This window comes from Lolium perenne, chromosome 5 (genome assembly GCF_019359855.2).
Source record: "Lolium perenne isolate Kyuss_39 chromosome 5, Kyuss_2.0, whole genome shotgun sequence".
NCBI lineage: Eukaryota > Viridiplantae > Streptophyta > Magnoliopsida > Poales > Poaceae > Lolium > Lolium perenne.
In genome coordinates, this window is record NC_067248.2 from 227940750 (window position 1) to 227962242 (window position 21493).

Sequence of the window (21493 nt, forward strand, 5' to 3'; positions counted from 1 at the left end):
TGGTCTATTTATTGATATTTCATGTCATTATGACCTATGTTAAACAAATACAAATATAAAATTCGCATGCCTAAAGAAAGTTAGGGGTAGATGTTGCGGGACCACAAACAAAGTTTTGCCTTTAAGCGAGCGAGGAATGACGGGAGACCCTTTTATGTCATGGTGTATTAATACTACTCCCTCCGTCCCAGTTCGCAAGGCAAATTCCCAAAAAATATTTGTCCCAAAATCCCTCACCTCCTAGGCATATTTTGCATTTAATGTGGGAGTAAACTAATTCATTTTTGCATGCAAACACTCCTCTTTTCATCTCCCACCACGCACTAGTACTCCATGCATGTGAAACCACCACGCACTAGTACTCCATGCATGTGAAAGGCAAAGTTTTTGCATGTTTTAACGTGCAAATTTAGAGCCAATGAGAATTCACCTTGGGCCAAGATATTTGAAAACTTTGCCTTGCGAACTAGGACGGAGGGAGTAGTATGTAAGAGTGTTGTAAAGAGAAAAATCACATGGAACCACTGCTTGGAAGGAAAGATAGGGATTGTCGTCGTGGGGCCCGCAAACATGGTTTCTCCTGAAACTAGAAGAGGAATGGTTGAAGACACTCACCCACTTGCATGGGGTCCTACTATGCATATATGAGGCTGGTCATAGTGCTAGTATTTTAGGTAGTATCATGCATCTTAGGCCCACAAAAAAGCTGATGTGGCATCTAATTAATGAGGAGAGATAAGATTACAGTAACATAGGTGGATAACCGTATCATAGCGCACGTTACGAGAAAAACTAATGCTAAATAGATCTTGTACACACATTTTGTAGTTGCGATTCTACAAAACAATAAATTTAGAAGATTATGATACTACTCTATAATACCACCCACTATAGTGATAGTATTATAGACAAGTATCATATGTATGATACTACAATATGATACTATGCACTATGACCAGCCAGAGGGTGGTGTAAATAGGAAAATTAAATACACATCTCTTGAAGTGACACCTAATTCGCGAACGGAACAAAACTTTTCGGACCCTGTTGATTCGACTATACTTGTTGGACGTCCTGGCCAGGGCTGAAAAGTTGGACCATTGGGACTCTCTCTTTGAGTTTGCCTTCTCGCTCATGCCCTAGTATGTACAATTGCTTCTCGGCGGAGTATTACACATCGAGGTTGGGGCGTTGTCGACGTGTCTCTATATGACATTGATTGTTGTTATCTCGGAGACGGTAGGTGTAGGTAGTTGTTTAGCTAGGGGAGTTGAGTTTATCGATGATGAAGGATGCGACCTTTAGTCGTCGAAGCTGCCGGACGCGACAAATGTGTGGAGAGAGTTTCTCCATATGTACATGTAGTGCAAGTGTAGGTGATAAGCGCGCCTTGTGAGAAAAGAAAATCGACATGGCACAAACACAATCGGCCCCCTTTTCTCTCCCCCGTGAACAGTAGTGAGAGAGGCGACTCCAGTTTCCTCCCTTTTCTCGCCGGCGAGCCGCGGGTTCTCTCCCCCTCCGCCGGCCGCTCCGGCGGCGGGAGGGTGGGGGAACCCCGGATCTCTGCTCTGGCTTGTAAATAGGGTAGGATTAGGTAGGTCTTCGGCCGGCATCGCTGTGGAGGTGGTGGTGATGTCGGGGCGAGGTGTGGTTCCGCCGATCCTTCGCCTCTCCGACGGCGTCCTGGGTGGCGTCGTGGGGGATCTGGCGGCTTTTGGTGCTCGGAGGTCTTCGGGTCTTCTGAGCCTCCGTTCCCTGCATCTGGCCGGCAAGGCGTCGGCGCCGACCAGATGCGATGGGGATTCCGTCCTCCGGCTTCGTCCTCGTTCCGCTGTTGCCTCCTCCAGCGGCGGCGGGAAGCTTGTGAGGTGGGGTGTAGGAGGATTAGCGGCGCCGGCAGCGAGCTTCGCCGTCTTCGTCGGCGGTGGAGGAGTCTAGGCGGTGGTGCGGTTGGTGGGAGAGGGTCTTGGTCGTGGTCGTTCACCGTCTCAGAGTCTGTCACGGCGTGGCGGGCGGATCTTGCGGCCGTTCTTCATGCGTGGAGGTGCTCTCGGGTTGCGGCTTCGAGGTGGTTCGGTTCCTTACTGCTCCGACGACGGCGGTGCGGCTGATGCTTTGCGTTGCGTCGTGTACTCTTTTCGTATGTATTTGGCTGTTCCTGTATCGGTGTTTGTACTCTGTTTCTGATGAATACATGCGAAATTTCAAAAAAAAAAAATCGACATGGCCTAGGCGTTTAGGTAGAAGAGCTACATGCATATACACACATGTGAAAAGCTACATGCAAGCTATTTTCCATTTGTCTCTCATATGGTAGCTCTCTAAATTCCGATTAAAATTTGTTGTAATCGCCGAAGCATACCTATGCAGCATAGTGGGAATCAGAAATGGCGTCAATATCCAACTTAGTCAACAGAGAAAGTAAGGAAAGTGCCAACAATGCAATTAACAATCAGTTGGATTTTCATCACTTAAGATAGAGTAATTACGGCGACTTATTTCTTCTCATGATGCCGATTGATCTCCTCAAGGCAGGTAGTAATTACGGCGCGATATATTTTTCCACGGTATGCTGATTGATCTTCTCAAGGTAGGTAGTAATTACTGGGCGTTTAATTTTTTCTCGGGACCTTAACTTGCCAAAATCAAGAGACGAAAATTTGGTTAAGTCCAAACCCCACCCAACACAGCGCCACTCTCTTTCTTTCTCGTCTTTTACCCTTCTCAGCTCCACCTCCCGTTCCCCTTCCATCGCCGGCAAATCCCGCCTGGTTCTGGCCAGCCCTCGCGCCGCCGACCACCGCACCGGCACCAACTCCTCCTCCTGCACCGTATCCATGGCATGGAACCACCGTTCTGCAGCCCCCACGGCGATCCATAGACCCACAGGAATCCGCCAAAGCGGTGCCACCGCGTTGCTCCGTCGAGCTCCGGCCGGCCCTCCTCCTCAACCGCATCCACAGGCCGCCTCGACCGCAACTCACAGCCAAAGATCGAATCGCTGCTGCCGGTGAGCGCGTGTGACCACGGCCTGCGGGAGGGCTCGCTGCGGCGCCGGGATGGCGGCGGGGAGGCACGGAGGGCGAGCCGGTGGTCGCCTGCACCGCCTGCTTCTGCCGCATTCCGGCCGGAGGTGCTGCTGCCGGCTTCTCCTTCTTTTGGCAACCTCGCCCTCGACCTACTGATGTCGGCCACCACTCGAAGTCGCTGCATCCCGGTGAAGCCTCTCTCCTCCTCTTATTCCATCTGTTCTTGCTAAAATTTGTAGCTTTTCTCCCGTTGAACGTGTAACCAGTAGAGGAAGTCACATGCAACTGAATATTTTTCAATCTGTTAGATAGTGTTGTTCAGCTGAGCTATTCTTCAGGTCACGCACGCCTAAAATAATTGTTAACCAATCGACGCATGTACGCCCATTCAGTAGGAAGGATTTTAAATGTGTTCCAGCCTTCCAGGTATATATTAGCCCTCGTATGCAAGGGATATATTTTCGATCCGACAGGACAATATAATGTCACCAAGTTTTTGTGAAATCCAAATTTGAATTCATTGATTTTTCTCTGTTTCCTTGTGCTGCTGGTGTGAGTGCAAACGCCAACAAGCGAGCGGTTCGGCATCTCATTTATAGATTAATTAACCAAAATAGCAAACTAATCACTAGTAGCTCTATATTGCATCTGTTTGTGTCTTACCACGTCCATTAGCCTGGTATGAACATGTCCATTAGTTATCCATGCCTTGATCGAAAAGCCTATCTAGTGTAATGTGCTCTCAGCATGTATATGCAGCTGATAGACTAGGTATTCTAGTAGTATGAGTTCGTTGCTAATCTGTTGTAGTATGAGTGTATTTTGCCCTATCTCCTCATGTACCTATTTATTACAACATTGTGGAAGAAAACAGTCACTGGTTCTCCATTTCTTGTAGTTTTATTTGCTTCCTGTTACATTAATCTACAGGTTCAGACTTTTCCAGTTCTAATATTTGAACAGCTGCTACAGGTGATGGCTTGTGACGGCAGGCTGTGTGAGGGGCTCGCTGTGTTGCTGTGATGGCGGCGGGAGGGCACCGATGACAAATCAGTGTTTACCTGCCCTGGCTGCTGCTGCCCGCAGTCCAGCCGGAGCTGCTGCCGCTGGCATCTTCTGGTGGCCACGCCATCGAGGTTCTACTGCCGGCCACCACTCTGAGCCGCTACTGCATCGTGAGGTCTCTCTCCTTTTCTTCTATCTATTCTTGCTAAAAATTGCATCTTTTCTACGAATCTGGCACGAAGCTAACATTTGGTATCTTGTTGCATGCCACAAAGCTGAGAATCTGGACCTTATCTATCTGGATGTTGTTTAATTGATTTAACATGTCTAAATCTGGTTGTAGTACACCAGCCACATAGAGTAGATTTTATTGATTTAAGAATCTGGACCTTATTAATCTCGTCGAACTGTATGTAAATGTTCAAGCCTGATGTGCCACTTCAAGACTTTTAATAGTTTTTTCTTGAACTGATGAAATAAACCATCACCAGGTCTTTTTTATTAAAACCTGATCAAACATGCACGTCATCTTATTGATTCAACTTGTTTAAGTAGCAGGACAGCAGCCACTTAGATAAATTATAATTTGTGCATGATTTGGTATTGCCCTTTGCGAGCAAGAACTTATATATACATTTTTATTTAATGTGTTTAAGTAGTAGAGCAGCAGCCGCTTAGGCAAAAAAAACTTTTTTGCCTGTGTTTTATAAGCCTGAATTGCAGTTGATTCTGAATTTGTTTTGCAGGAGAAGCACGAGGCTTTTTGCTAATAACCAGAATAATCAGCATACTGTTGATAAAAGTGGGAACATACTCCCTGGTTAGTTGTTTGTGCAAACAAGTTCTTTGTGGGCTTTGCTTGATTCCATCTTATCACTGAGGAATGGACCTTTCTGATTTTTTTAGGCACTATTATTGAATCGAAGCTTTGCCATCCGACAGAGTTTGATTTCTATTTGTGTAGTCATGCTGGCATTCAGGTTGGCTTTCCTTTATTTGCAATTCTTCACTTGATGGAATGGGTTGATTGCTGACTTATGTCTTGATTCCTTTCATATGGGCATAACCCAGCTGTATGGTGTTGCATGATTGGAAGTTCTCTCTTTCTAGTAATGTACTCTGCACCAACTGCAAGGGGTAAGTCTTGTTTGTCCATTCCAAAAACCCAGCTGGCCATGTATCTTTCGCAGTACTGTTCTTGACCATGGTCCCTTGTTTATTTCAGCAAGGGCTTTAAGTCTGGTGCTTCCATGAGGTGCCCAGGTTGCCAGGGTTCAGCCATGAAAGTGTCTATCTGCATCTGGAGCCTTCCATGATACAGCAGATGCAGCAGCCTTGTAAACTCTGGTACGTTTTCTTATTTAAAATAATCTTATGGTAAAATATTTTCTTTTCCTGTAAATAACAAAATGCTCAAGTAAAGTTGGTTTGCAGTGAGATGGATGTGTAGTTCTTAAACATGGGTTGGTAGATGTTATATGTATATCCCAGTTGACCTTTGACTTTGCATGTTCTTTTGAGGTTTGAGGTTGCATATCTGGTTGCAGACATGTTTCTGGTATTTCCATGTTAAGTGTTCAATACTTTGTTTAGAAGGACAAAAGATAGTCATTGATTTGTTATCTTTCTCTCTCGAGTTGATCATCTTGAAGTTGCTGGCTTCTATCATGCTGTTGGCTACTACATCTATGTTACGTCTGTCCATCTACACTTGTCCAATTGATTTCTTGCGTCAACCGGTTATTGCTAGATTGTGTGTTGATTTGGTTAATGACAGATGAACTGGCACTGGTGTAAGTAGTAGGATGTTTTTAGTACTTTTATTGTGATGTTCATACCAGCTCATTTGAATGTCTCCTTAATTCCCAGTGTATTGCTTCGTGCAGGCTGCTAGTAGAGATGCTCTTGTGGTGGGTTTTGTTAGGTTGTGTATATATGGCCATGTGATGGCAACTGCTCTGCCCTGCCTTGACATGAACTGTTTCTCGACAAGCGATTCAGGTTAGGAGCTTTGAACTCTTCAAAATTGCAGGTTGGGCTTGTTGAATGTTTGCAGACTACAATGACTGCATCATGTTATGCTATTCAGCTCTTTTAGTATTCATGAGGTCGCGAGAACAAACTGATAGTTGTCTAAAAAAGTCGAGATCTTGCGCAGCTGTACTGATTACCATCGGTACCCGGTATCTTCCGACTGGTCATATTGGCTTGAGTGTTTGAGTTGAGATAGCCTCATAATTTTTTTTGTCAAGGTCATGAAATTTTGGAACTCGGCCCTGTTCTGTTGTCGAGATGATTTTTCCTGTCAAGCTTGTGATGATGCATAGGTGATGGATCCATGTTTGTTTGGAGTAGCTAATTCAAACCTGATGCAACCTGGGTGTCATTTTGTTGATTCACCTGTTTGTAAATAGTAGTAAATGAGCCACAATTGCTGCAGTGTTACATATGATTCTGGACATGATTTTGTATTGTTTGAGTCTATCAATTTTGCTGGCACTGCTAGTGTTATTCATCACCATGAACATATGCAGCATGTACTGATAACCATTGTATCACGGTAGCTTCCGTTTGGCTCGAGTGGTTTGTGTTCAAATAGCTTGCTAGTTATATTTTTGGCAATGTAATGAAATTTCAGAACTGGGCATTGTTCTGTTGTGTTGATTCACTTTGGCCGATGTGTAGGAGGATTTACTGGTAGAATTCTGTGATTTCTTATCTACTCCAGTTGATTGCTGGCCAAAAGTCATCTGATAAGTATTTTGCCATTTTCCCATAGTGTTGCTATTGTACATGAACATCATGATTTTGTGCTGTAAAGATTGAGAAAGTTTTGTTGGGTGGTTTACGTAATAGTCTAGTAGCAGTGCGTGTGGGCAATGATGGAGGACGTGATTAGAATCACACAAGTGAAGCGCGTCGTAGGTACGTGAGAAGGCGAGGGAAGGAATCGAGAAGGACCAAAGCAGTGGAGCCAGGCTGGCAGCAGGACGCTAATTTAATCGCGGTACACAGAAAAGAGGGAAAACGCACGAAATAATCCAAAGCAGTGTCCGATCGATGCACGCTGCTGCTTTGTCTCGCTTTCTTGTTCCGTCGTGCAAACGGCAAAGCACGGGACGCCAGCTGTCGATGCACGTGCCGGGAGCCGCGAGAAGAAACAAAGCAAAGGACGCGTTAATTTCGGCAGCACGGTTGATCCTGCCACTGTTCCAGACGAAGGCATACAGCAACCACCTCTCCGGGAGGATACCGGAATGGCTGGGAAGCCTCAGTCAGGACTCGAGTCTCGAGGATCGGTCTTTTTTCTTCAGCTTTGAATACGTCGGTCCTCAGGTACATTTGACCGTGGCGGAGCAGGCGGAACGACAGAGGTCATAAATAGGCGTAGACCAGTCAACACGCGAATGCACGGCTAACTCACTGCTTGGACCGACAGTACATATGCAACAGACGCAGTAGGCGGCGATCCCATATCTACCATGATGATTCCGGCGACTCCACTGGCCGCTGTGTTGCTATTGCTGCTCTGCTTCTCGGCGTCGGCTCAGGTCACACGAGGCGCATCACGGCCGCCGCCAGGCTGCCCCACCAGCTGCGGCGGCGTGAGCGTGCCGTACCCATTCGACATCGGCGACGGATGCCACTGGCCGGGCTTCAACCTCACCTGCGATCGGACGCGCGGCCGGCTGCTCATCGGCACCCTCGAGGTCGTGGAGATCTCGCTGGCCAACTCCACGGTGCGCGTCAAGGACAGCGCGGGCGCCGTCAACATCACCTACCACGGGACCCCCGACGGCAACGGCACCTGGGGCGGCCTCACCGCCGCCGGCCCGTTCGTCGTCTCGGAGACGCGCAACTCCACTGGCCGCTGTGTGCCAGTGCCAGGACGGGTACCAGGGCAACCCCTACGTCGCCGGCGGATGCCAAGACATCGACGAGTGCGCGCTGCCCGGCCTGTGCTCCGGCGAGTGCACCAACACCCCTGGGGGATACACATGCCGGTGTCCGCGTGGCGCCCGTGGCAACCCACGCATCAAAGATGGCTGCATCAAATCTTCCCTAGGTGAGCACAGCACCAATCATGATAAATGCTGATTGCATATCAGAGATTGCATCGGCTCTTGCTCTGTTTCCTAACAGAGTTTTTTCAGAACCATGACACATTTTCTCTCCAATTTTCAGGTTTAAGTGTCGGCATAGGAATTGGCAGTGGCGCTGGCCTTCTACTGCTAGTACTCGGTGCTATTTTCGTGACCAGGAAGATCAAGCATCAAAGAGCAAAAATGTTGAAGCAGAAGTTCTTCAAGCAGAACAGGGGACATCTGTTGGAACAACTGGTGTCACAGAAGGCGGACATCGCCGAGAGGATGATCATCCCTTTGGTGGAGCTGGAGAAGGCCACGAACAACTTCGACAAGGCTCGCGAGATCGGAGGGGGAGGGCATGGCACGGTGTACAAGGGGATCATGTCCGACGACCTACACGTCGTGGCGATCAAGAAGTCCAAGGTCGCAGTCCAGAGGGAGATCGACGAGTTCATCAACGAGGTGGCCATCCTCTCGCAGATCAACCATAGAAACGTGGTCAAGCTCTTCGGGTGCTGCCTCGAGACGGAGGTGCCGCTGCTGGTGTACGAGTTCATCCCCAATGGGACCCTTTATCACCACCTTCACATCGAGGATCCTAGAGCATCGCTGCCATGGATGGATCGGCTGAGAATCGCAACGGAGACCGCCAGAGCTCTCGCGTACCTTCACTCGGCCGTATCAGTCCCCATAGTCCACAGGGACATCAAGTCTCAGAACATTCTGCTAGATGGCACTCTCGTAGCAAAGGTGTCGGACTTTGGAGCTTCGAGGTGCATTCCGATCGATCAGACAGGGGACGCAACGGCCATCCAAGGGACATTCGGGTACCTAGACCCCGTGTACTATTACACGGGGCGGCTCACAGAGAAGAGCGACGTTTATAGCTTCGGCGTTCTTCTCATGGAGTTGCTCACCAGGAAAAAACCGTGCTCATATCGGTCGTCCGACGAGGAAAGCCTTGTCTCATATTTCACCACTTTGCTTGCAGCAGGCGACCTAGCTCGTGTCTTGGATCCTCAGGTCGTGGAGGAAGGAGGCAAGGATGTAGAAGAGGTAGCTATGTTGGCGGCAGCATGCGTGAGAATGGAAGGTGACCACCGTCCGACCATGAGGCAAGTGGAGATGACGCTCGAGAGCCTTCATGTACCCCACGGAAACATTGTGACGTGTGATATGGATGCACCAAATTATGCTGTGATTAAGGGTACAAATAGGGAGGAGGTGAGCAGACAATATAGCTTGGAAGAAGAGTATTTGTTGTCATCAAGGTACCCCAGGTAGTCAATGTATAATGTGTGTGCGTGCAGTTTAACTTGCCGAGTGATGCGCGCAAGTAGTGTAAACTTGTTCGATACACAACAACTGCCTCCGTTCCAAATTTAGCATCCAGCTTTCCTCAGATTTGGTGTATATATCTTGACGAGTTTTAGTGGGTAGGTTTGCTTATTTTGAAAAAAAAGGTGGAACACATAATTTGGAAGGGAGGAAGTATGTAATTATTATTCATATCAGTATACGTGTATCAAACAACAATTAATTGCATTATGAAGAAATATCTATGATGAGTAAATTGAACTTTTTTTACCAATCTAAATATCACTATTTTATATATGGCCTAATTTAGTAAACCTTGTTGACACTCAATCAAGGATGTAGTCTATTTAAGAACGGGAAGAATGTGGTATTATTTTTTCTCTGGAATTTGCTCACGTAGCCATTTTTTACGAAATTAGTATTACTGTAATATCAAAACCTCATTATGTGCATTACACTGTTGGTAATTGTGTTGGTATATGGTAACTGGAGTATTAATCACAACCTCACCATGACAAGCAAAAGTATATGATTTCACTCTAATAAGATTTAAATCTAAGCACATAAGGCTTATAATATATCAATTGTTACATTTAAAGTACAATTTTTTCATGGTGGAGATGATTTGGCCTATGTGAACGAAATGATTCACACATTTGCATGCCTAGATTTATTGGTTTCATATTTAATGTTGTCTTTACCTATAAATTATGACTTTTACATCATAGTTAAAGTGTGTAAGGCTATACTTTGTTAGAAATATTTTCATTCAATATAAGATATCTAGCAACTGAAGGCCTGATGGCGTGTAACTCACACGTTCGTTGGGAACCCCAAGAGGAAGGTATGATGCGCACAGCAGCAAGTTTTCCCTCAGAAAGAAACCAAGGTTTATCGAACCAGGAGGAGCCAAGAAGCACGTTGAAGGTTGATGGCGGCGGGATGTAGTGCGGCGCAACACCAGGGATTCCGGCGCCAACGTGGAACCTGCACAACACAACCAAAGTACTTTGCCCCAACGAAACAGTGAGGTTGTCAATCTCACCGGCTTGCTGTAACAAAGGATTAACCGTATTGTGTGGAAGATGATTGTTTGCAGAAAACAGTAGAACAAGTATTGCAGTAGATTGTATTTCAGTAAAGAGAATTGGACCGGGGTCCACAGTTCACTAGAGGTGTCTCTCCCATAAGACAAACAGCATGTTGGGTGAACAAATTACAGTTGGGCAATTGACAAATAAAGAGAGCATGACCATGCACATACATATCATGATGAGTATAGTGAGATTTAATTGGGCATTACGACAAAGTACATAGACCGCCATCCAACTGCATCTATGCCTAAAAAGTCCACCTTCAGGTTATCATCCGAACCCCCTCCAGTATTAAGTTGCAAAGCAACAGACAATTGCATTAAGTATGGTGCGTAATGTAATCAACAACTACATCCTTAGACATAGCATCAATGTTTTATCCCTAGTGGCAACAGCACAACACAACCTTAGAACTTTCACATCGTCCTGTGTGTCAATGCGGGCATGAACCCACTATCGAGCATAAGTACTCCCTCTTGGAGTTACAAGCATCTACTTGGCCAGAGCATCTACTAGTAACGGAAAGCATGCAAGATCATAAACAACACGTAGATATAACTTTGATAATCAACATAACAAGTATTCTCTATTCATCGGATCCCAACAAACGCAACATATAGAATTACAGATAGATGATCTTGATCATGTTAGGCAGCTCACAAGATCCGACAATGAAGCACAATGGGGAGAAGACAACCATCTAGCTACTGCTATGGACCCATAGTCCAGGGGTAGACTACTCATACATCACACCGGAGGCGACCATGGCGGCGTAGAGTCCTCCGGGAGATGATTCCCCTCTCCGGCAGGGTGCCGGAGGCGATCTCCTGGATCCCCCGAGATGGGATCGGCGTCGGCGGCGTCTCTGGAAGGTTTTCCGTATCGTGGCTCTCGGTACTGGGGGTTTCGTCACGGAGGCTTTAAGTAGGCGGAAGGGCAAGTCAGGAGGCGGCTCGGGGGGCCCAGACCATAGGCCGGCGCGGCCAGGGGTGGGGCCGCGCCGCCTAGGGTTTGGCCACCCCGTGGCCCTCTCTTCGTTTCGTCTTCGGACTTCCGGAAGCTTCGTGGAAAAATAGGCCCACGGGCTTTGATTTCGTCCAATTCCGAGAATATTTCCTTACTAGGATTTCTGAAACCAAAAACAGCAGAAAACAAAGAATCGGCACTTCGGCATCTTGTTAATAGGTTAGTTCAGGAAAATGCACGAATATGACATAAAGTGTGCATAAAACATGTAGATAACATCAATAATGTGGCATGGAACATAAGAAATTATCGATACGTTGGAGACGTATCAGCATCCCCAAGCTTAGTTACGCTCGTCCCGAGCGGTAAAACGATAACACGTATAATTTCGGAGTGACATGCCATCATAATCTTGATCATACTATTTGTAAAGCATATGTAGTGAATGCAGCGATCAAAACAATGTATATGACATGAGTAAACAAGTGAATCATAAAGCAAAGACTTTTCATGAATAGCACTTCAAGACAAGCATCAATAAGTCTTGCATAAGAGTTAACTCATAAAGCAATAATTCAAAGTAAAGGCATTGAAGCAACACAAAAGAAGATTAAGTTTCAGCGGTTGCTTTCAACTTGTAACATGTATATCTCATGGATATTGTCAACATAGAGTAATATAATAAGTGCAATAAGCAAGTATGTAGGAATCAATGCATAGTTCACACAAGTGTTTGCTTCTTGAGATGGAGAGAAATAGGTGAACTGACTCAACATTGAAAGTAAAAGAATGGTCCTCCATAGAGGAAAAGCATCGATTGCTATATTTGTGCTAGAGCTTTGATTTTGAAAACATGAAACAATTTTGTCAACGCTAGTAATAAAGCATATGCATCATGTAAATTATATCTTATAAGTTGCAAGCCTCATGCATAGTGTACTAATAGTGCCCGCACCTTGTCCTAATTAGCTTGGACTACCGGATCATCACAATGCACTGTTTTAACCAAGTGTCACAAAGGGGTACCTCTATGCCGCCTGTACAAAGGTCTAAGGAGAAAGCTCGCATTGGATTTCTCGCTATTGATTATTCTTCAACTTAGACATCCATACCGGGACAACATAGACAACAGATAATGGACTCCTCTTTTATGCATAAGCATGTAACAACAATTAATAATTTTCTCATTTGAGATTTGAGGATATATGTCCAAAACTGAAACTTCCACCATGGATCATGGCTTTAGTTAGCGGCCCAATGTTCTTCTCTAATAATATGTATGCTTAACCATAAGGTGGTAGATCTCTCTTACTTCAGACAAGACGGACATGCATAGCAACTCACATGAAATTCAACAATGAATAGTTGATGGCGTCCCCAGTGAACATGGTTATCGCACAACAAGCAACTTAATAAGAGATAAAGTGCATAATTACATATTCAATACCACAATAGTTTTTAAGCTATTTGTCCCATGAGCTATATATTGCAAAGGTGAATGATGGAATTTTTAAAGGTAGCACTCAAGCAATTTACTTTGGAATGGCGGAAAATACCATGTAGTAGGTAGGTATGGTGGACACAAATGGCATAGTGGTTGGCTCAAGTATTTTGGATGCATGAGAAGTATTCCCTCTCGATACAAGGTTTAGGCTAGCAAGGTTTATTTGAAACAAACACAAGGATGAACCGGTGCAGCAAAACTCACATAAAAGACATATTGAAAACATTATAAGACTCTACACCGTCTTCCTTGTTGTTCAAACTCAATACTAGAAATTATCTAGACCTTAGAGAAACCAAATATGCAAACCAAATTTTAGCATGCTCTATGTATTTCTTCATTAATGGGTGCAAAGCATATGATGCAAGAGCTTAATCATGAGCACAACAATTGCCAAGTATCACATTACCCAAGACATTTATAGCAATTACTACATGTATCATTTTTCAATTCCAACCATATAACAATTTAACGAAGGAGAAACTTCGCCATGAATACTATGAGTAGAAACCAAGGACATACTTGTCCATATGCTACAGCGGAGCGTGTCTCTCTCCCATAAAGTGAATGCTAGGATCCATTTTATTCAAACAAAACAAAAAACAAAAACAAACCGACGCTCCAAGCAAAGCACATAAGATGTGATGGAATAAAAATATAGTTTCAGGGGAGGAACCTGATAATGTTGTCGATGAAGAAGGGGATGCCTTGGGCATCCCCAAGCTTAGACGCTTGAGTCTTCTTAATATATGCAGGGGTGAACCACCGGGGCATCCCCAAGCTTAGAGATTTCACTCTCCTTGATCATGTTGCATCATACTCCTCTCTTGATCCTTGAAAACTTCCTCCACACCAAACTCGAAACAACTCATTAGAGGGTTAGTGCACAATATAAATTGACATATTCAGAGGTGACACAATTATTCTTAACACTTCTGGACATTGCATAATGCTACTGGACATTAGTGGATCAAAGAAATTCATCCAACATAGCAAAAGAGGCAATGCGAAATAAAAGACAGAATCTGTCAAAACAGAACAGTTCGTATTGACGAATTTTAAAATGGCACCAGACTTGCTCAAATGAAAATACTCAAATTGAATGAAAGTTGCGTACATATCTGAGGATCATGCACGTAAATTGGCTTAATTTTCTGAGCTACCTACAGGGAGGTGGACCCAGATTCGTGACAGCAAAGAAATCTGGAACTGCGCAGTAATCCAAATCTAGTACTTACTTTTCTATCAACGGCTTAACTTGGCACAACAAAACACAAAACTAAGATAAGGAGAGGTTGCTACAGTAGTAAACAACTTCCAAGACACAAAATAAAAATAAAGTACTGTAGTAAAATAACACATGGGTTATCTCCCAAGAAGTTCTTTTCTTTATAGCCATTAAGATGGGCTCAGCAGTTTTGATGATGCACTCGCAAGAAATAGTATTTGAAGCAAAAGAGAGCATCAAGAGGCAAATTCAAAACAAATTCAAGCCTAACATGCTTCCTATGAAAAGGAATCTTGTACACAAATAAATTCATGAAAAGCAAAGTGACAAGATCAAGAAGATAAAACAAGTGTAGTTTCAAAAATTTCAGCACATAGAGAGGTGTTTTAGTAACATGAAAATTTCTACAACCATATTTTCCTCTCTCATAATAACTTTCAGTAGCATCATGAGCAAACTCAACAATATAACTATCACATAAAGCATTCTTATCATGAGTCTCATGCATAAAATTATTACTCTCCACATAGGCATAATCAATTTTATTAGTTGTAGTGGGAGCAAATTCAACAAAGTAGCTATCATTATTATTCTCATCATCAAATATAGGAGGCATATTGTAATCATAATCAAATTTATCCTCCATAACAGGCGGTACTAAAAGACCAATATCATTATCATAAATAGGAGGCAAAGTATCATCAAAGTAAATTTTCTCCTCAATGCTTGGGGGAATAAAAAGATCATGAAAACCAGCTTCCCCAAGCTTAGAACTTTCTATATTATTATCAACAATGGTGTTCAAAGCGTTCATACTAATATTACTACCAGCATGCAAATAAGATTCCATAGGTTTTTTAATTTTCGCATCAAACAATCCATGTTTTAAATCAGGAAATAGAAATAGAAGCTCATTCTTGTCCATTATGCCAAACTAGTGAAATAAAAACATGCATAATATTAAGTAAAGTAAAACAAGTAACTAATTTTTTTTGTATTTTGATTTAGTGCAGCAAACAAAGAAGTAAATAAAACTAAGCAAGACAAAAACAAAGTAAAGAGATTGAGAAGTGGAGACTCCCCTTGCAGCGTGTCTTGATCTCCCCGGCAACGGCGCCAGAAAATATGCTTGATGGCGTGTAACTCACACGTTCGTTGGGAACCCCAAGAGGAAGGTATGATGCGCACAGCAGCAAGTTTTCCCTCAGAAAGAAACCAAGGTTTATCGAACCAGGAGGAGCCAAGAAGCACGTTGAAGGTTGATGGCGGCGGGATGTAGTGCGGCGCAACACTAGGGATTCCGGCGCCAACGTGGAACCTGCACAACACAACCAAAGTACTTTGCCCCAACAAAACAGTGAGGTTGTCAATCTCACCGGCTTGCTGTAACAAAGGATTAACCGTATTGTGTGGAAGATGATTGTTTGCAGAAAATAGTAGAACAAGTATTGCAGTAGATTGTATTTCAGTAAAGAGAATTGGACCGGGGTCCACAGTTCACTAGAGGTGTCTCTCCCATAAGACAAACAGCATGTTGGGTGAACAAATTACAGTTGGGCAATTGACAAATAAAGAGAGCATGACCATGCACATACATATCATGATGAGTATAGTGAGATTTAATTAGGCATTACGACAAAGTACATAGACCGCCATCCAACTGCATCTATGCCTAAAAAGTCCACCTTCAGGTTATCATCCGAACCCCCTCCAGTATTAAGTTGCAAAGCAACAGACAATTGCATTAAGTATGGTGCGTAATGTAATCAACAACTACATCCTTAGACATAGCATCAATGTTTTATCCCTAGTGGCAACAGCACAACACAACCTTAGAACTTTCGTCACATCGTCCTGTGTCAATGCAGGCATGAACCCACTATCGAGCATAAGTACTCCCTCTTGGAGTTACAAGCATCTACTTGGCCAGAGCATCTACTAGTAACGGAAAGCATGCAAGATCATAAACAACACGTAGATATAACTTTGATAATCAACATAACAAGTATTCTCTATTCATCGGATCCCAACAAACGCAACATATAGAATTACAGATAGATGATCTTGATCATGTTAGGCAGCTCACAAGATCCGACAATGAAGCACAATGGGGAGAAGACAACCATCTAGCTACTGCTATGGACCCATAGTCCAAGGGTAGACTACTCACACATCACACCGGAGGCGACCATGGCGGCGTAGAGTCCTCCGGGAGATGATTCCCCTCTCCGGCAGGGTGCCGGAGGCGATCTCCTGGATCCCCCGAGATGGGATCGGCGTCGGCGGCGTCTCTGGAAGGTTTTCCGTATCGTGGCTCTCGGTACTGGGGGTTTCGTCACGGAGGCTTTAAGTAGGCGGAAGGGCAAGTCAGGAGGCGGCTCGGGGGGCCCAGACCATAGGCCGGCGCGGCCAGGGGTGGGGCCGCGCCGCCCTAGGGTTTGGCCACCCCGTGGCCCCTCTTCGTTTCGTCTTCGGACTTCTGGAAGCTTCGTGGAAAAATAGGCCCCTGGGCTTTGATTTCGTCCAATTCCGAGAATATTTCCTTACTAGGATTTCTGAAACAAAAAACAGCAGAACAAAGAATCGGCACTTCGGCATCTTGTTAATAGGTTAGTTCCAGAAAATGCACGAATATGACATAAAGTGTGCATAAAACATGTAGATAACATCAATAATGTGGCATGGAACATAAGAAATTATCGATACGTTGGAGACGTATCAAGGCCGAGCACGCTAATGTGTTGCACACCCAACGTGGTATTATATCACGAGATCCTCAATTTTCCCCCCCTATTGAAGCCCTTGTTGCACACCCAACACATGAACGGATGGGTGGTGTTTAACCTTGTCAGCGACAAAATAACCACTTCCGCGCCGGGGTCTATAGAATAAATAATTATAGTGTTATTGCTACTTATAGATGAAATGAAAGATTTCTTTTATAGTATCCTCAACTAAGGGTGGAGATTTCTATCGAAGACTGAAAGATCAAGGACCAAAGCCAAATAGGCCAGACCCGAAAAAATTGGTACTAAATTTGGTCAAGAACTGTAGGAAACAGAAATTATTACGGGAAAATGCTCCAATTTTCCTGATCTTGTCCTTATACACAAAAAACTTTAGTGAATATCTAGGGGGGGGGGGGGCAATGGCCCCCGACATCAACATAGCTCCACAAGTGGGTGTCACCCTCAGTCTTTTGACCTAATTGATCTGCTAGATTTTAATATGGAGTCGTCTCCCTAACAGTAAATTAATCGTCCTTCTGCGAAGGGTCACACCAACGATGAAAGCTTACTTAACAGTCGATGGAAATGTGGAAAGGAACTTTACTTAGATGATGTTTTTTTTTTGCTTCAACCATAGTGATCCACATTGTTTGTTCTCTTCCATCCAAAATTTTATCATGACATCTCATTCGACTAAAAAGATTCTCAGTAGTCAGTTTGTTTTATTCTAGTCATTACATATTTGTGCTTCATGAGGCCGACCGTTCCGGCTTTTATGGTGGTGGTCCTAGCTAGGGTTCTTCTTTCGCGAAGATGAAGACGTTCCGTTTGCCGATCTTTCTTCATCTAGTAGGAGTGATGAGTTCCGGAAGGCTCCCACAGCGAATAGAACAGTGGATCTTTTTCCTGGAGTTCACAGGATCGGGTGCTATTCGGCCGTCATGCTTTTATTCCGACCGTTTGGTTCCGGAGGGAGCGGCGTGAAGCTCTGTTGTTCTGTGTTGACATCAAGAGATTTTTCATTCATGGTGAAGTCAGAAGCAGAGAATATCATGAAGGCGGGATTGAGGGATTAGCTAAAGAAGGTCCAAATCTTTGTGATGTTGAGAAACTTGCTTGGTGTTTCGGGATTCGCAGCAGTGGTATGAAAGTGGGGATTGCAGCACAGGTGAAGTTCAGAGTCCTACCTTTCAGGATGAAAACCCAAGGTCTGGCCTTAACTGGTTGTGCCTGGCAATGACCTTGTTGGAGGCATTATTTTGAGAGCAGGGACTATATTTAGGGTGAAAACCTAAGATCTTTGATCGGGCGATGACGGCGCTGATTCAATGTTCCCTTCTTAGAGGCGTTGCTATTGGAGAGTCTGTATTTCAGGTGTTGTCATCTTGGTGGATGTATTGATGTTGCTAGAACTGGAATACTGTGGCGGGACTTTATTTATTAGTTTTCTTTTCTCTTTTTAGCTGTGTGCATCCGTACTGTTATTAGGGTGTTACGTTGTTAGAAAGGCTGAGTGTAATTGGTATATTTTAATATTAATATATTCCTTTTATCGAAAAAAAAAATCTGTGGTTCACACTTCGTGCTTCACGATCCATGATGCATGCATAGACATGTATCACGATCTTTGATCTGCCATACTGATCCCTTGAAACTTTATGGCATGAAATTCAACCCATCAGTTTATTACATTGTCACCACTATCTGCTACCTGATAATTTCTTACTCTACATCACCAAATACTAAAACCTGTATTTTTTTAATTATTTTTAAGCTATTTATACTATTGTTGATGATTATGTTGGAATATATATACGGCTGAGATTAGACTATGTTTAGATCATTTTGTACTCTAAGTCTATCTCCCTTTTGTACCTCTATTATATATACCCTAAAGGGTCATGGCAATAAACACATAATACTAGGATTCTACAATTTTACATGGTATCAGAGCGGTTATTCTCGCGGCGCGGATCCTAGTTCATCCCACCACTTTCCCATCATGTCGCTCCTGAGGAGATCTCCTCGGGGACGCGGCACTCGGTCTTGATCAAAGATCTGATCGGTTCTTAATTTAGATCATATATACAATTTTTGAATTCCCAAATTTCATAGATTAAGTCCGATTTAGCCAAATAAAATCTCTAGACTTGACCCACAACGGTGCAAATCAGTGTAAAATCGCTTCAAATCAATCTACGGACGTCACGGACCGCGCAACAGACGCGGCATCATCATGCAGCTAGCGCAGGTATGACATTGCCATCTCGGGAGACACGGAGCAGGATATGATAAGCCTTTGCTTAACGATTTGTATAAGATAGTTTCCCATCTAATGCAACAACAATCAGAGTGGCGCAGCGGAAGCGTGGTGGGCCCATAACCCACAGGTCCCAGGATCGAAACCTGGCTCTGATAAATTGTTTCTTTTTTTTCCATATGTGGCTACACTTATTATATTGATTTTCTAGCTCTTCTTTCAAAATAATTATCTGATAATTTCAGTGAACTATTTTCTGTTATGTTGGTTTTGTAGCTCCCTTTTCCAAATAATCCCCGTAGGTAGAAATATCACAACAAATTAAAATGGTGCTATGGAAGTTGGAAGGACACCTAACATAATTCCCCTTGCTTAAAAACAAAGAAGTTCCATTGGTTAGATAAATAGAAGAGGGGTGCCATAGGGTGATACGGGAAGTACTAAGCGTCCTTCGGGGGATTAAATTTACGATCCTCCGGGTCCGCGTCCGTCCGATGCGGCTGAGAAGACCGTTCGATACGACCCGTGAAACCGGTGCACGTCGCTTTCTTTTTCATCTAGTGGATCCAGCTCACGTCGCTTTCTTCTCCTCTCTCTCTCTCCTACAAGCGGGATCATTTCTTCTTCTTCCCACACCGAGTCTTAGCTCCGGCGACATGGCCTCGCATCATCGCCGGTAGCATCACCTCCAGCTCCATGTAGCAGCACCACCCAACAGTCGTAGCAGGGACGCCAAGCAGCAGTAGCACCGGCGACCGACCTTCGCAGCAGCTGTCGCACCGCAGTCGTTGCAGCACCGCCTGCCCATCGTAGCATCGGCGCTGACCTTCGTAGTTGTTGTCGCACGACGGTCTTTGTAGCATCGGCGGCCCGTGGTAGCATCGGTGGACGACCTCGGCAGTAGCGCCGTCCGCCAGTCATAGCAGTGCCGCCCGACGTTCGCAGCATTGCCGCCAGCTCCATGTAGCACCGGTTGCCGGCGGTGGCAGTAGCGCCACCCGACCTTTGTAGCACCGTCGCTCGTGCGACCTAGCAGCAGCGCCGCCAGCTCCATGTAGCACCGGTTACCGGCGGCGGCAGCAGCTCCGCCCGACTTACGCATCACCGCCGACAGCTCCATGTAGCATGACTAGCATCGGCTGCCAGCGGCGACAGCAGCTCTGCCCGATCTTCGCAGCAGCGTCGCCAGCTGCATGTAGCATCGGCTGCCGGCGGTGGTAGTAGCGCCGCCCGCCCGTTGTAGCATCAACGGCCAGCCGCTGGGAGAAGCACCCTTGCAGCACGTCGCTAGTCACAGGAGATACAGGGGCGCATGCCGATACGGAAGACGAGGCGATCGTCGTCTCTCTGCTCGAGCTTAACTGGGGTGGCGCATGCCGGAGCTAGGCCGAGAAGGGGGGAATCGGGATTGGGCTCGAGCTTAGGGCCCTAGGCGGAGAGGGCGGGAGCCATGGTCGGCGGCGGGTGGAGCAAACCATGGCGTACACGGGCTGGAGGAAACGAAACTGAGGATAAGGTAAGGGTAAGGAGAAAATTGAGTGGAGAAGAAAAAGCTTCGTGGTGGGCCCAAAACAGATGTCTCCCACCTTCACAAGCGCCAGCGAGGCGGACGATCGCTGCCCGCGATCCCCCGGGGGAAGGCCAGCTTTTTCCCTACCTACCTATAAACAAACACTGTAGCCAAAACAAAATAATGGAAAATCATCATATACCTAACTCATCCCACTATACCCAACTTTTGATTTGGTTTTTGTACATCACGCAATTTGAAAAAGACATGAAGTTTTGCCCTCCAGAGTTTCTGTCTAAGAAAAGTACCACCCGGCCGGAATCACCTATATCTTTTGAGGGACTACTGCTTGGTGCAGTCACTGTGGGTGATAATTATGCATTTCTTTGTTTTCATTTGGTTTGTCATTTGTCACGAGTCAGCCTTGTTGTAAATTTCATTTTCAAAACTCAGGTTACATATACGGAAATAAAAGCAGATTTTGACTTGACTTTTATGTCCGAAATTAAAACCAGTAGTCTGTTTCTTTGAAGGAGATGATTATCTAATCAGCAAATCTCTCTCTAGGGCTGCAAAAGCGGGATATGCCAGATGCTAGAAATCACGATAATGCTGAAACTCATGAGTAGCTCGCGATTCGACTCGGCTTTGCTCGAACACGCGTATAACCGAGTTTCAAATTTTATCATTAAACGATTTGATCTAAACAAGCTGAGTCCATCGAATATTCATTTACCTCGGTAAGTCAAAAGTGTTAAGA

At 44.9% G+C, this 21493-nt stretch overlaps 1 protein-coding gene and 1 non-coding gene across 6 annotated transcripts; both read left to right on the forward strand.

The window, feature by feature from the left end:
• Window positions 1-2685: 2685 nt before the first annotated feature.
• LOC127302139 (wall-associated receptor kinase 3) lies at window positions 2686-9639 on the forward strand. Of its 5 annotated transcripts, none has more exons than XM_051332504.2 (8): window positions 2686-3220; window positions 3996-4212; window positions 4784-4857; window positions 4944-5017; window positions 5109-5174; window positions 5263-5384; window positions 5924-6038; window positions 8223-9639. In XM_051332504.2, exons 7-8 carry the CDS (start codon window positions 5984-5986, stop codon window positions 9407-9409), a joined length of 1242 nt encoding a protein of 413 aa, XP_051188464.1. In that variant the 5' UTR covers window positions 2686-3220; window positions 3996-4212; window positions 4784-4857; window positions 4944-5017; window positions 5109-5174; window positions 5263-5384; window positions 5924-5983; the 3' UTR covers window positions 9410-9639. The 5 variants fall into 5 exon arrangements, with proteins under 5 accessions (XP_051188464.1, XP_051188461.1, XP_051188465.1 ...); XM_051332501.2 differs by having other exon boundaries at window positions 4005-4212; XM_051332505.2 differs by having other exon boundaries at window positions 4005-4212; window positions 5267-5384.
• A 9670-nt stretch (window positions 9640-19309) lies between these two features.
• TRNAM-CAU (transfer RNA methionine (anticodon CAU)) lies at window positions 19310-19381 on the forward strand. Its single transcript has one exon. It is a non-coding gene; the product is annotated as a tRNA-Met (tRNA).
• The last annotated feature ends 2112 nt before the right edge of the window (window positions 19382-21493 follow it).